General features: G+C 49.9%; 1 protein-coding gene across 1 annotated transcript in view; it reads right to left on the bottom strand.

The window, feature by feature from the left end:
* The window catches only part of P3H2 (prolyl 3-hydroxylase 2), a 62385-nt gene extending 50548 nt beyond the window's left edge, over positions 1 to 11837 (bottom strand). The window contains exon 1 of the mRNA XM_066556815.1: positions 11382 to 11837. Coding sequence (XP_066412912.1) covers positions 11382 to 11837 — 456 coding nt within the window. The remainder of the gene's footprint in view (positions 1 to 11381) is intronic.
* Positions 11838 to 12480: the final 643 nt, after the last annotated feature.

Here is a 12480-nt window from a genome sequence, read left to right as displayed (position 1 = left end):
GCTTGAGTACATTCTTAGCCTGATAAAATAATCCCTGACTCAGGGGCTAAGCACTGCCAGCTCTTACACCTGAGCATTCCCTCCCATCTCAGGTAGGCAAACACCAGGAGGGTTTTGCTGTCCATCTCCCCAGCTTCATGCACACATGTGCACACACCCAGAGCATGCAAGAGCTCAGCTGGCAATCCTCCTTAGCAGGACTTTGTTATTCAGCACAGGTTGGCTGCAATACCAAAGCAACCCCAAAGAGCAGCACAGAAGATCCCAAAGGACCTGGAACCCTTCCTGAGCAGGGCTCCACCACTGAGGAGCTGAGCTGTAACAGCCACCATGTAAAACAGCAGCAGAGGGACAGGAATGTAAACAATAAGCCTGAAACATGCAAACCTTCACTATCTAATACTTCTCAAAAGCATGAAGGACACTATGGCTTCTACACTGTGCTTTTCAGTATAGCTGAGTGTATTGATTGCTGGCAACTCAGTGACAACTTTAAGAGCTGTAACTTTCAAAGAGAAAGTCCAGATGAATGACTATTCAGGTCTCTACCTGGTTTGGTTTGATTCAAAAAGGATTAGAAGCTAAAAATGGTTTATTTACGAGTCTGTCATCTAGCCAGATTTCCCAGCAAGGATCCAAAAATATATTTGGAAAACAGAAGCACAGTGATTAAAGAAACAGTGATTTGGAGTTAAAAATGCCACCGTGGGAGCCTTGAGCTACAGTGCAAAAGTCATTTTCTAGGAACTGTTTTGCTGAACAACCCAAACAGTAATCAGGTTGGAATGAGTCTCCCAAGATGGGAAAATCTCTTTTGTTAAGCCCAGATCTGAGTTTGGCAACATTCAAAGAATCATAGCCTTCTCCAACTCCCAGAGCTTCAGCTATCACATGCAAGAGTCCAGCTGCCAAAACTGAAACTGTCCTGCACATCCCAGGCCATCAGGGAGCTACAAGCCTTGTCCTCTACAAAGCAGTGCCTTGCAGAGCTGCCTCCTCTCACAGTGCTTGCACAACCAGGCACTGATGTCCCAAGTTGTGCTTTTGTTACACCCACGTCACTGAGGCTACAGGAATGAGACCTGAATCCATCATTAAAGCACTGAGTGTGGGTAGGATCTGCCCCTTTAGAGGGTGGTGAGCCTGGGCAAGGAGTGCTCAGGGTACACTGAGGAAGATTCTGCAGCTTGGGTGGTGGAGAGCAAACTCCAGCAGCAGGAAGGGTGGCTGGGAGAGCACACAAAGGTCATGCTGATGGCACACAGGGCTGCAATGGCTTCTGCTCCCCCACGCAGGCAAAAGTGCTGCATGAAGCCAGTCTGAGCCTGGCTGCAGCTGGAACTCAGCTGGATTCTACAGCCCAGACATGGACATCACCTGGGGAAACAGCTCTGGGGGAGCCTGAGGAGTCCTCTGCATCCAGCACATGCCTGCAGTGAGCTGCCACAGTCCTGCAGCCCAGCCTGGGCTGCACAGAAGGGACACGTGGTTTTCAGCTGAGTGGACAAGCTGCTTCCTAAAGTGGCCCATCACTGTTTTATTTGGTACTTGCCTGCCTTGTAGCAGGATCCAAGCTGAACCCAAGTTTTACAGCAGCACCCCAGTGAGCCAAGGTAGCTGGCTGCAGGAGCCTGTGCCTGACCCTGCAGTGACAACTCCAGAGAAGCAGCAGAGCCACCTGCGTGCCAGGGTGCAACACTTGTGTTAAAGAAAATGGAGTAGGGCTGCCAACCAAGGAACAACCATCTGCCAAAATACATTTAAAAGATTTTAAAAGATACTTAAAGCAAAGGGAGCAGTGGTGACCAGCCTCCCCAGCAGCCCACAATGGGATCTGCAGTTAGAGCAGCACCCTGCAGTGCCTACACAGTGTGCTGAGTGCACCAGGGTAATTAAGAGCACAAGATGCACCAGCACCACTCACTCAGCAAACCCTGCCCCAAGCACCTGCCCTCAGCATCACCATGCAATAAAGCCTCTCCCGAAGCAGCCTAGTTCCCTCTCCATAAACAGCCTTTCCTCAGCCACCTCTGGAGCTCAGTGCATCCATCTCACAACTCTTGGTTAACAGCCTGCAAACACATCCCCAGGATCAGTGCTGCCCACAGGTAAGAAAACTGCTGTCCATTCTCAGCTCCTGCAACAGAGACCAGCAGCTCTATATAGGAAAAATGCAGATAAGACACAGTATTTTCCTCTCTTTCACTAAAATATTTCACTGAAATCTTCCTTTCAGACTATTTCAATGAAACTTTGCAGTTTCTCATCTGCTTCCAAAGAGTAACTCAGGTCACAGATGCCCCAGAATATATATAAACCTTAGAACAAGCAGTGCCTTAGCAAAAACCACTTTAAAAGCAGCTTTCTAAGCAAGGGAACCAACAGACTGTGCTTCAGTCCCTGGGCAGTCACAGCAACACCTTCAGCAAATATTCTGAAGGACATTTTCCAAGCTCTTTCTACACCACTGATCTTTCCTGAGAAGGAATATGGCTGGCTCCATCTTCAAAAGAAGCTGCACTCATAGCCCTGGGCAATGAACTTCAGGACATCTCCCCACTGCACCCTCGGGAGCCCAGCCCTGACCTCAAAGAGCTGTGGCTGGAGGCAGTGCCCTACTTGCAATACTCTGGGGCAGGATTCACCCTTTTTTTTCAGGCAGAAAGCTCTGTGGATTCATGTGCTCCCACCTCTGACTTTGACAGGACACCGCACAGTCTCAGGCTCATCCTTCTGCAGGGATATGGTGTGAGATCAAGGCCACCATTACAGCTGCTTTGGAAAATCCATGGTGAAAAGCAGCATGTTGGTGCCTAACAAGCATTTTTATGATGTTTCTGATTTTTTTCATTCGGGTACACCAGGTACATTCTGGTGGTACAGACAGTCAATTTCTGACAATGTTCCTTCATTTTCCTCTCTTTCACAAATTTTCTGCACCCTCCCAGATGTTCCCATGACCCTTAATAAAACCTTTAGTGCTGCAAAGACAGAATTTTCTCCTGTCTGTGACTAACCCACATGTAAAACCTAGTGACTGTTCTGCACCCTTGGTGTTGGTGACATTCTCCTGAGCTGCCTGTTTGCAACTCTGCCTGACATGAGAAACAGCATTAGGGCAGGGAGCAGGGGACAGACAGACACTGCCACCAGGTCACCTCTCAATGGCTGCGAGGGGACACATTCCCTGTCACAACAGCATGGTCAGCCTGCTGTCCCACACCCTATCTGCTTCCCATCCCAGCACCAGCACAGACTCAGCCTTTCATCCAATCCTGAAAGAACGTGTTTTTCCCTTTTTTTTTTTTTTTTTTTAAGTGAACAAGAAGCTACAAGTGAATATTTGGCCTTCACAACTTATGGGCTGCAGCCAAACCCTGCCATATGTTCCAGCTAATACATGTGGGCTTTGCTTCTCATCCAAGAAAGAAAAAAAAGGACATTTATGAGTTGGGATTCAGCAGGATCGTGTGGGAAGGAAGGGGTGGGGAAGTGATGCTATTTTGGTTGCTGTAATTATTTGGTGGCCAAATCCCTGACCCTTGACGTCAGCCCTGGAGGGTCTGTTTAAGTGACCAGTTGTCATGGAAAGGAGGAGGATGGTTGGGAGGTACAGGATGATGAGGAACAGCTCTTTGCTGCCTGAACCCACCCACAGGCAGACCCCCTGCCTTCATTAGTCACCACCAGCTCATGGCCAAGAAATAAAAATGTCAATACCTTCTTGCTGATACATTGGCTGGAAACAAAAGCGTGCAGGGAAGTTCATACCCTCCTTCCTGCCATCCCTTACTGCAGAAACACACCGGCCAAGTCCTGATCTCAGCTTCCCCAGTAACTCCAGGGCCCTCAGCTGGGTCACTCTGGGTTCACATCCATTTATCCCAACTCAGCCTGGCCTCACTCCAGACTACACACATGGAAATGTGCCCTGTGCAGAGGGGTTCCTACTCCTTGGGAACAAACCCAATCACAATGACTAATTCATACCACCTCCAAAGGAAAAAACTAAGATAAATAACCCCTCAATTCCTTGCTCCAGACGTCCAGCAGTGCTTTGAGCCCAGAATCCTGCTAGCAAGGCTCCAGCAGTGCTCAGGAGGTTGGCAGTAAGGCAGCAGCTACTGACAGGATGGTTTCTCACCACTGCCGGTGCCATCCACAATGAAATCACCAGTTGTACAAGAAATTGGAATAAACCCTACTGAAACCTCAGCCACAACTCAAGAGTACTGGGCACAAGTTTGCTTAGCAGGCTAAGTTGCATTGCTCATTCACATGCAGTTCATCATCAGCTGCCGTTTGTTATTGCTGTGGCCAAGGACAACAAAAAGGCTCTGCAGAAGCCAGAGCAGAGCTCTCAGACGTATGGATGAGATTTAACAGGCAGCTCAAAAAGCCACTTAACAAATCCCAGCACACCACGACGCATTGACAGGGCAGCTGAGCAGCAGGGCTCTGCCAAGGAGCAGCCAGCAGGGGAAAATGCAATATCCACGAGAAACTAAGGAGATGCAAGAGCAGGGAAGGAGCAGGTTCCTGGGTCCCATCCCAGCAGCAGGAGCCTGGGCTCTCCTGCACTGTTGGTGCCCAGTTTTGTTCCACTTGGGATATTAACCTGCACTGGGAGGCCTTTAGATCAAGGTCTCAAAAAATCCACTCAAACCATGTGGGTCACACCTGTCTCATCCATCATCCAAGCCACATCACCAGAGATTGCCAAAAAATGAGGAATTCAGGGTTACCTTGTTTTCTCCAAAAGACTGCAAAATATTGCAGGCTGGGACCCACTGCACTGGGTCTGTAATTAGTATGTTTTTCTATATTATTCTATTTAGTATTTAGTATAATTTGAAGCCCTGGCACAACTGCATAGCCATGAAGTGGGAAAGAGGAATTTGGCAAGACAAAAAGGGCAGCCCTGGCTATCAAATGGATGATTACTAGGCTGTATGAAATGAGCTTAGTGGGCCTAAGACCAGTAGGTGTTTACTGGTTGTGTCCTGATTTGCTGGGCAGTGCTGTGCTAATTTACTACCAGTGGAAATGATGTGGCAAACTGCTAACACCTTAGTTTTGCTTTTGGATTTAGTCTATTTAAAAAAAAAAAAAAGAAAACAACCTAACCCAAACACTCGAAAAACAAAAGAAACCAGCAGAAAATCACTACAACCAACTAGTCTAATTTTTAGTACATCACAAGCCCATACTCAAGTCCAGAAAGTCAAGACTGACTCCTGTGAGGACACTGAGACACCTTTGTGACAAAGATGTAACTAGCCTGCATTTGCTGGCAGCAGAATTGAACCACTGGCTCACGTCTTTCCCTCTTTGACAACACTTTCAACTCTAAACATTTTAGAAGCATTTCATTTGAAATGGTCAGCAAGAACAGGAGCAGGGGCAGTTGGGTCAGTGTCCCGAGCTTAAGGCAGGACTAAATATCCCGCTCTAAACCCAGGACACTGACCCAACCATCAAGACTCAAAGTTTTCCATCCCCATAAACTGAGTTTATTTTTGTCCTAAATAATTTTAACTTTCTGAGCACTAACATTTACCCTCTGCTGAGGAGTAGGAATGCTTTCTCAGAAAATCTAAATAAAGAGACGTTCCAAGAGATTAAGTCTCAGATCTGTTTATTTATCCAGTATCTGAGTAATACCAATTCTCAAGATTGAAGATAAATAAACACCACTAATAGTAAAAATCCAAATAGTAATGATTATCTGACAGTTTTACTATAGGTCTTCAACTGAGATGTCACATAAATCCTGCAAAAACAAGACCAACTGCACAGGCAGACTTTGCAGGACAGGCGGTGCCTGTGGTGAAAAACAGCTGCTCCCCCAAAGACTTTAAAGTAAGAAGTTTTACACATTATTCTGTGTCAATGCCCATGAGATGCTGCATGTGAAACCACATTTTCCCAAAGGCTGTGGCTTATCCCAGGACAGGACCCCATTACCTGCTTAGGTCCATGCAGCATTGTGGCATGAAGGAAAACTGAGCAAAACCTTCATGGAAAACAGCAGTCCTTGAGTGAAACAAACCAGACTCCCTAAGCAATTGCATTGGTGTGAATCCAGAATTACTCCACGGCCCCTAGGTAGGTGATCCACATACCTGTCATAGAGACAGAAATGCCTGGCCCTGTGAAACACACAGAGGTGGGCAGCGAGCAGTTACTGGAGGTGGAAAGGATTTGAAGTGTCTCAATAACCACTACCCTGAGGGTTGGTACACTCAGACACCCAAAAGTGGCTGGTGGAGAGATCACACTGGCAGAGGACAGAACAACCAGACTGGAGAGCTTAAAGGCCAAGGTTTACATACACAACTCTCCTCCCTTGGGTCTGGATTGTCATAAATACAGAGTTTTCAAAGGCAGAACTGGAGTCAGGCAATAATCTGTATCACAAGTGTTTCTGAAGTTTGGCCTCACACTTGTCTCTTCTGTTTCTCTCCTGTGGTCTTTTATCAAGTGATTATTGCGCCTGCTGCATTTCAGACATCTTGGTGGTGTGGCTGGGCAGGACAGCCCAGTGTGACCCAAGGACACATTCCCAGTGGTGCCTCCAGCACTGCCCCATCTGCTGCACTGTGGAAAACCCAGCATTGAAGATAAAAGTGGAAGCTCTCCCCAAACAAGACCTTGTTTTAAAAAAAAAGAAACAGCTTTAAAGAACAAATAAACAGTCTCTCCTACACACAGAAAACCTAAACATTATTGTTTTATGCTTGCAAACATGAAGTCATGATGGTAACAGAACTGAAAAACATCTCAGACATGCAAGCGGGAGCTCAAGCCAAAGACAGGATAAGCCAGACATAGTGAGACTTTTGCCCCTTTTGTTCCACCTACAATTTGGCATTACTAAGAGAGAAGCAATGTCCAACATGCTGGGGACTTGTTTTATTTATTGTTTTAAACCCAAGCACAGGCTAAAAGGCTTTTTCATCATCTAGATCCAAGGCTGGTGGTTACAGACTACATACACACAATTCCTGCCATGCTTCACTGATGTGCAACGAGGCATCCAGCAAAGTGGGGAGACAAGACCACTGCAACTCAGATTTACTAAGTGGGAGGAAGTGCTCAGCAACAGCACACCAATATCCACAGAAAACTGAAATAGGCTATAGCATCAACCCAGCAAGCAGGCCAGGGAATGCTGTGGCTGGCAACAGGATGAGACAAAGGAAAGAGACCTCAAGGGGAGGGTCAGTAAGGTAGAAGAAAAACAAGATTTGGTTTTGCAATTGACACACTGATCAACTTTTCCAGGTTACTCGTTGTTTTTGGACCAAGCTGACTTGTAGAAGTTAGACTGGGGACTGGAAGTAGTGTTCTGTCACAGGGTTCATGGCAGATCACCCAGGGCAAGCTCCAACACGGCTCCTGAGTCAGCAGCTCGCAGCAGCAAACTCTGCCACAATATACATTGTGTACATTTCCTCCTCCACTCACCCTCAGAGCTAGAAAAGCTCCAAAAAGCAGGATTAGGAACATCATGGCCTGCAGGCTAGGTTTTTACAGAAACAAGACGACTACAGCAGCAAAGCAAGGAGGACATGACTAATAAAATATTTGAGAGGGCAAAGTGATCCTGCCACACCCACCTGCCAAACCCAGAGGTTATTGCTTTGACAAAGACCAAGCAGCCAGCACAGAGCTGAGACTCACCAGCATTTGGCAAACTGTCCAGCCCATGGGACATGGCAGCAGAAACCCACTGAAGAACCTTTTCACTGCGGCTGGAGAGCCCACTACATGCATTGCATGTTTTCATCTCCTTCTCTGATTCCACACCTTCTCAAACCCACCCCACCCTAACTGCCTCAAGCAGATGCACCCACTCTATTTTCAAATTACCTGAAAACAGCAGCTATCCTAGGAAAACGAGGAGTCTTCTACTTAAATACATATTGAGAAGCCACAAAGTAGTCTTGCAAACACACGTGGACTTGGGCTGCTTGTGCAATGCAATCTGTCTACAGTCTGTAGAGTCTGCAGTCAACTTCAGGAGCCTGATCCTGAGCCCAAAGCTGACAGAAACCCTTAGCTGAACCCACAAGCTGCCCCATTCCTGCAGTGCACCACAGCCTCTCCCCACAGCATGCCAGAGTCACCAGAAACACTCAGATCATGTCTCTGAAATAGAAAAGTGCTCTTCAGAAGAACACTTGTTTCTGTTTCAGAAAAATGGATAAATGAGGAAATAATTGATAGGATGATGGGGATGATCACATCAAAGGCTGATAGAACATGTTTCTGTAGAGGGATAGCACTGGTATTTCACCTACACACAGCATCACCTCCCTGCCCCTTTACAGTGCTCTGTGCACGAATATCTTCAGCATCTGCTCAGAAGCAGGAGCAATGCAGCCCAGTGCAGCTGCTGCTACAATCCAGATTAAAAAGTCCCAAAAAAGAAAAAAAAAAAAGGAGCAAAAAAAGCTCAAAACTTCTAAATCTAGCACCAGTTTTCCAGCAATTTACTGCAGAGTCTCATTGACAACATCACGACTGGGCCAGGCTGTGCTGGTGCTTGCTCTGCAGTGAGACCAGAGACAGTGGGAGACCCCAACCTGTTCCCGTGGCACCAAAAGCAGTGGGGAGCCCTGCCTGCTCCCAGGGCATCTGGGTGGCTCTGCTGCTCCCAAAACAGCAGAGGCACACACAGTGCTGGTCAGCATTAGGCTGTGCATCTGTCCAGCAGGACTGAAAGCCTTTGCTTTTCCTACCCCACAGGAGTGTTGCAAGGATTAGTTCATGTATATTCAGCACCGTTTTTCAAAGTGCTGCACAAGAGCCAAACCCTTCCCTTTTTTTCATCTGTTCCTTGCTCTGTCACTCCCTCCTGACGGGATGTGTTTCTCCCCTCCTGAGAAACAAACAAGCACGAGGTCAGCAAGAGTGGGAGGTGGGAAGCACATTCCAGGCTGCTCCTCTTCTCTCAAACCACGAATGGCACCAAACCCTGCCATCCTCCCAGTGCTCAGCATCCTGGCCTGGTGCTGCAGCCCAGGGAGGAGCTGGACAGGGTACACGGCAGGGTGTTGCACCTCATCTCGTTTCCTCTTTGGTTTCAAGAAGCAAAACACAAGGGTGAAGTGGCCACCCCCAGAGCTGTGCAGCTTGTCACAGCAAGGCAGGGGGGCTCTGCACAAGCCCCACTTTGAAGCTCCCTTTTTTAGACGAAATGCTGAGCAGCTGCTGCAGCCAAAGTCAACGCAGAGGATGTGGAGCTGATGCATCCCAACCCCCAGGGAACATGCCAAAGCCTTGGCACTCAGCCTTGGCATGAGGGGATGGTTCACCTCCAAGTGCACGACAGCAGAGCTCGTGTTTGGTGCAAGTGCAGGCAAATCCCATGTGGGGCATTCTCTCCTGTGCACAGACTTGTTGAGCCAGAGCAAAAGGGCAATCCTGGGAGCAGAGCTCAGGTACAGGCAGCAGCCAGCTGAGGACGTGGACAAATCACTGCAGGGTGCTGTGAGGGACATGGCTGGTCAGAGTGCTGCTTACAAAACCCAAGAGAATCAGAAAGAGTTAAAGAAAGTGGTATTAAAAACACAAACAAGTCTAATCAGAGAGTAGCTTCCCTGGGCTCCAGTGCCTGACACCTGGACAGCCATGCAGATAACAAGAACATCCACTACTCCATTTGAGAGCAGTGAAATCAGTGTTAGCATGAACATAAAATCCCCAGATGTTGCAAAAGCAAATTAAGATGAGTCACACATAAAATAAATTTTAAAAGGACTGTTTTCAACACATTGCTTTGATAAGCTCAGAATGCCATTTTAAATGAGGAAAATAACCCCAGTCTCAGTAGAAGCATACATGCAAGAACAGCCCACAACCCAAGATTTTCTGGGGTTTTATATATCAATTTTACTGAAGTGGGAGATAAAAACCCTATTATTTAATTTAGAGCAAAGTTCTTCAGTGAGATTGACATCAGTGAGTCTGAAAAAGGCTTTGAAATCAGATTAAGAAATCACCTAATTTTTTAGCATGACAAATTTTGTGTCACTTTCCACAGATGCTGACACTACATAGAGTATCTTTTATAGGAAGGACCATCAGCTGCACTGGCACTGCACACAAGCCAAATTACAGCTCCAGTTCATCCCCAGGATTTCTTTCAGGAACTCTGTGCATCACATGGCCACTAGAGTTTAAGCCAATGTAGTTCTAGTCCCTGACTTGTAAAACTGACATTAAGGCAATGACAGAAAAGGAAGCACAGGAAAAGCAATGTAGCCATGATTTTCCACTAGGTTTGAGTGCTGACTGTTTGCCTCCTTGATGTTGCTGCATAAGAGCTACACCACCAGCACTGCCTAGGAAAGATGTTTGTTTCTCCACCTAGAAATGGGCTTCAGCAGAACCACCCTCCCTGTGCACCACTAGGCAGGTCTTCACATATTAAGTTGCCTATAGCAACTAAAAGGTTATGAATGTGCTCAAATAAAGCAGAAATCCACAGGGAGATGTTCCAGAAATGCTTTAAACATTCTGCTTGGCATGAAACAAAATTCCCAGAGTTTTTGTCCTTACTAGTCATGAACAGGAAGACTTACTACAGGTAGCTGGCTTGACAGAGCAGAAGTCTTGGATGAATAAGAAAAATACCATTATCATTGTATGGGTTGGTGGAAGGGGGTTGGGTTTTTTTCCTCTGGGTTTTTTTTCTTCTTTTTGGCAAGGAAGTTCAAAGAGTAACACCATTTTTCTCAGGGAAGGCACCAGTTATAAGGCAGAAGTTACTGGGATAAGAGGATGATACTCAGGATGTCAGCAGCTGCTAAATACTGACTGCACACTGTTACTTTGCAGAAATACTGGTAAGTATTTCACATCACATCAGGACAATGACCATCAGGTCCCTGGAGCACAGGTTATGCACCTTCCAGCTTTCCAGCTTCACCCACAGCCCCAGCTCCAGAAACATGGAATCAGTTCAGGTTGTCTGAAAGGGAAACACCTCTGGCAGAGGGCGTTGGGGGGTTACTGGGGGGTTTCTGGGGTTTTTTTCTCTGCAAACTGAAGGCAGACAATTTTCAGAATTATACTGTGTTACATTAAAACAAAAACATCCTTTCCCAAAAGCAAATAGGAAAACCACCCAAAACAAGACAGAAAAAGCACAGGTGAACCAAAGCTGGAGGGAATCTACGTTGCCATCCAGGATTCCCTGTCTCGGGAACTGGCCAGGACCACTGTCCGCATACACCACAGAGAAAGTCGTGCGGACCACACCCGTACGGCTCGGGAGAGCTGGCAGAGGGGACACACCTGGGATGCTCGGGAGTGTGGAAGCGCGGGGAACCCTTCGGAGAGGGCGGTTCGGAGGGCCGGGCGGTGCCTACCTGGATGTAAGCGCGCTGCAGGTAGCTGTAGGGCACCCTGCGCTGGAAGTCGGCGCGCACCTCCTCGGCGGCGCGGTGCCGGGACACGGCGCCCAGCCGCGGCTCCTCGCAGCGCCGCACGCACTCTGCGCGCCGCAGCACCGAGCCGAAGAAGCGCAGGTCCCCTCCGGTGCCCGGGCCCGGCTCCTCCAGCCGCACCTGCGCTCGGCACAGCCGCCGGCACCGCAGCCGCGCCGCCCGCAGCTCCCGCCGGCTGCGCAGCGCCCGCTCCAGGCACCGCGCCGCGCCCGCGAAGTCCCCGCCGTAGTACGCCTCCACCCCGCTGGCGTAGAGCGCGTCGAAGGGCTCCAGCGGGCCGCCCTCCGCCGCGCACCCGCCGCCCGCCGCCGGCAGCAGCAGCAGCGGCAGCAGCAGCGGCAGCAGCCGGGCCCCCCCGCGCCGGCTGCCGGGGGCCATGCCCGCCGCGCCGAGGGCAGCGCGCTCGGGGCGATGGGGCTCGGGATGCGGAGGGTGCGGGGCTCCGCGCCGCGCAGGGCAGCTCCGTGCAGTGCGGTCCGTGCAGCGGATCCCGGCGCCGTGGGATGCGGGCTCCGCGGCGTGCAGTCCGCCCGGCGGGCTCCGGGGATCCGTGCGATGGATGTCGCTATAATGGGACGCGGGGCTCGGTGCGGCGGGCTCCGGGGGCCGCGCGCGGGGCTCGGCTGCGGTGGCGGCGGGGCCGCGGCTCCTTGCACGCCCGGCCTGTGCCGCCTCCCGCGCCGCCGGCACCTCTTAAAGGGCCCCGCGCCGCCGGCCCGGCCCGCCCCGCCCGGCCCCGGCCCGGCCCCGCTCCCCCCGCAGCGAGCCGAGGGCGCGCAGGGGGCGCGGCGGCAGCCGGGGCTGCTCCGAGCATCCCCGTCCACCGCGGCCGCCGGGGCTCGTGAGTGACGTCGGGAAATGTAAATCGTCCCGCGGTGATGTCAGAGGCGGCAGCGGACTTGGCTCCCGCTTCTCCCTGCCGTGCTCCGCACCTCCTCCTGCCGCCCCGCATCCCCGCGCTGGCGGCATTATTCAAAGGATGCTTGGTGTTGTCTCCCTGCGACGCTGCTGCTTGGAGCCG

This window comes from Molothrus aeneus, chromosome 10, assembly GCF_037042795.1.
Source record: "Molothrus aeneus isolate 106 chromosome 10, BPBGC_Maene_1.0, whole genome shotgun sequence".
Lineage (NCBI taxonomy): Eukaryota > Metazoa > Chordata > Aves > Passeriformes > Icteridae > Molothrus > Molothrus aeneus.
This window is presented reverse-complemented; position numbering and strand designations above follow the sequence as displayed.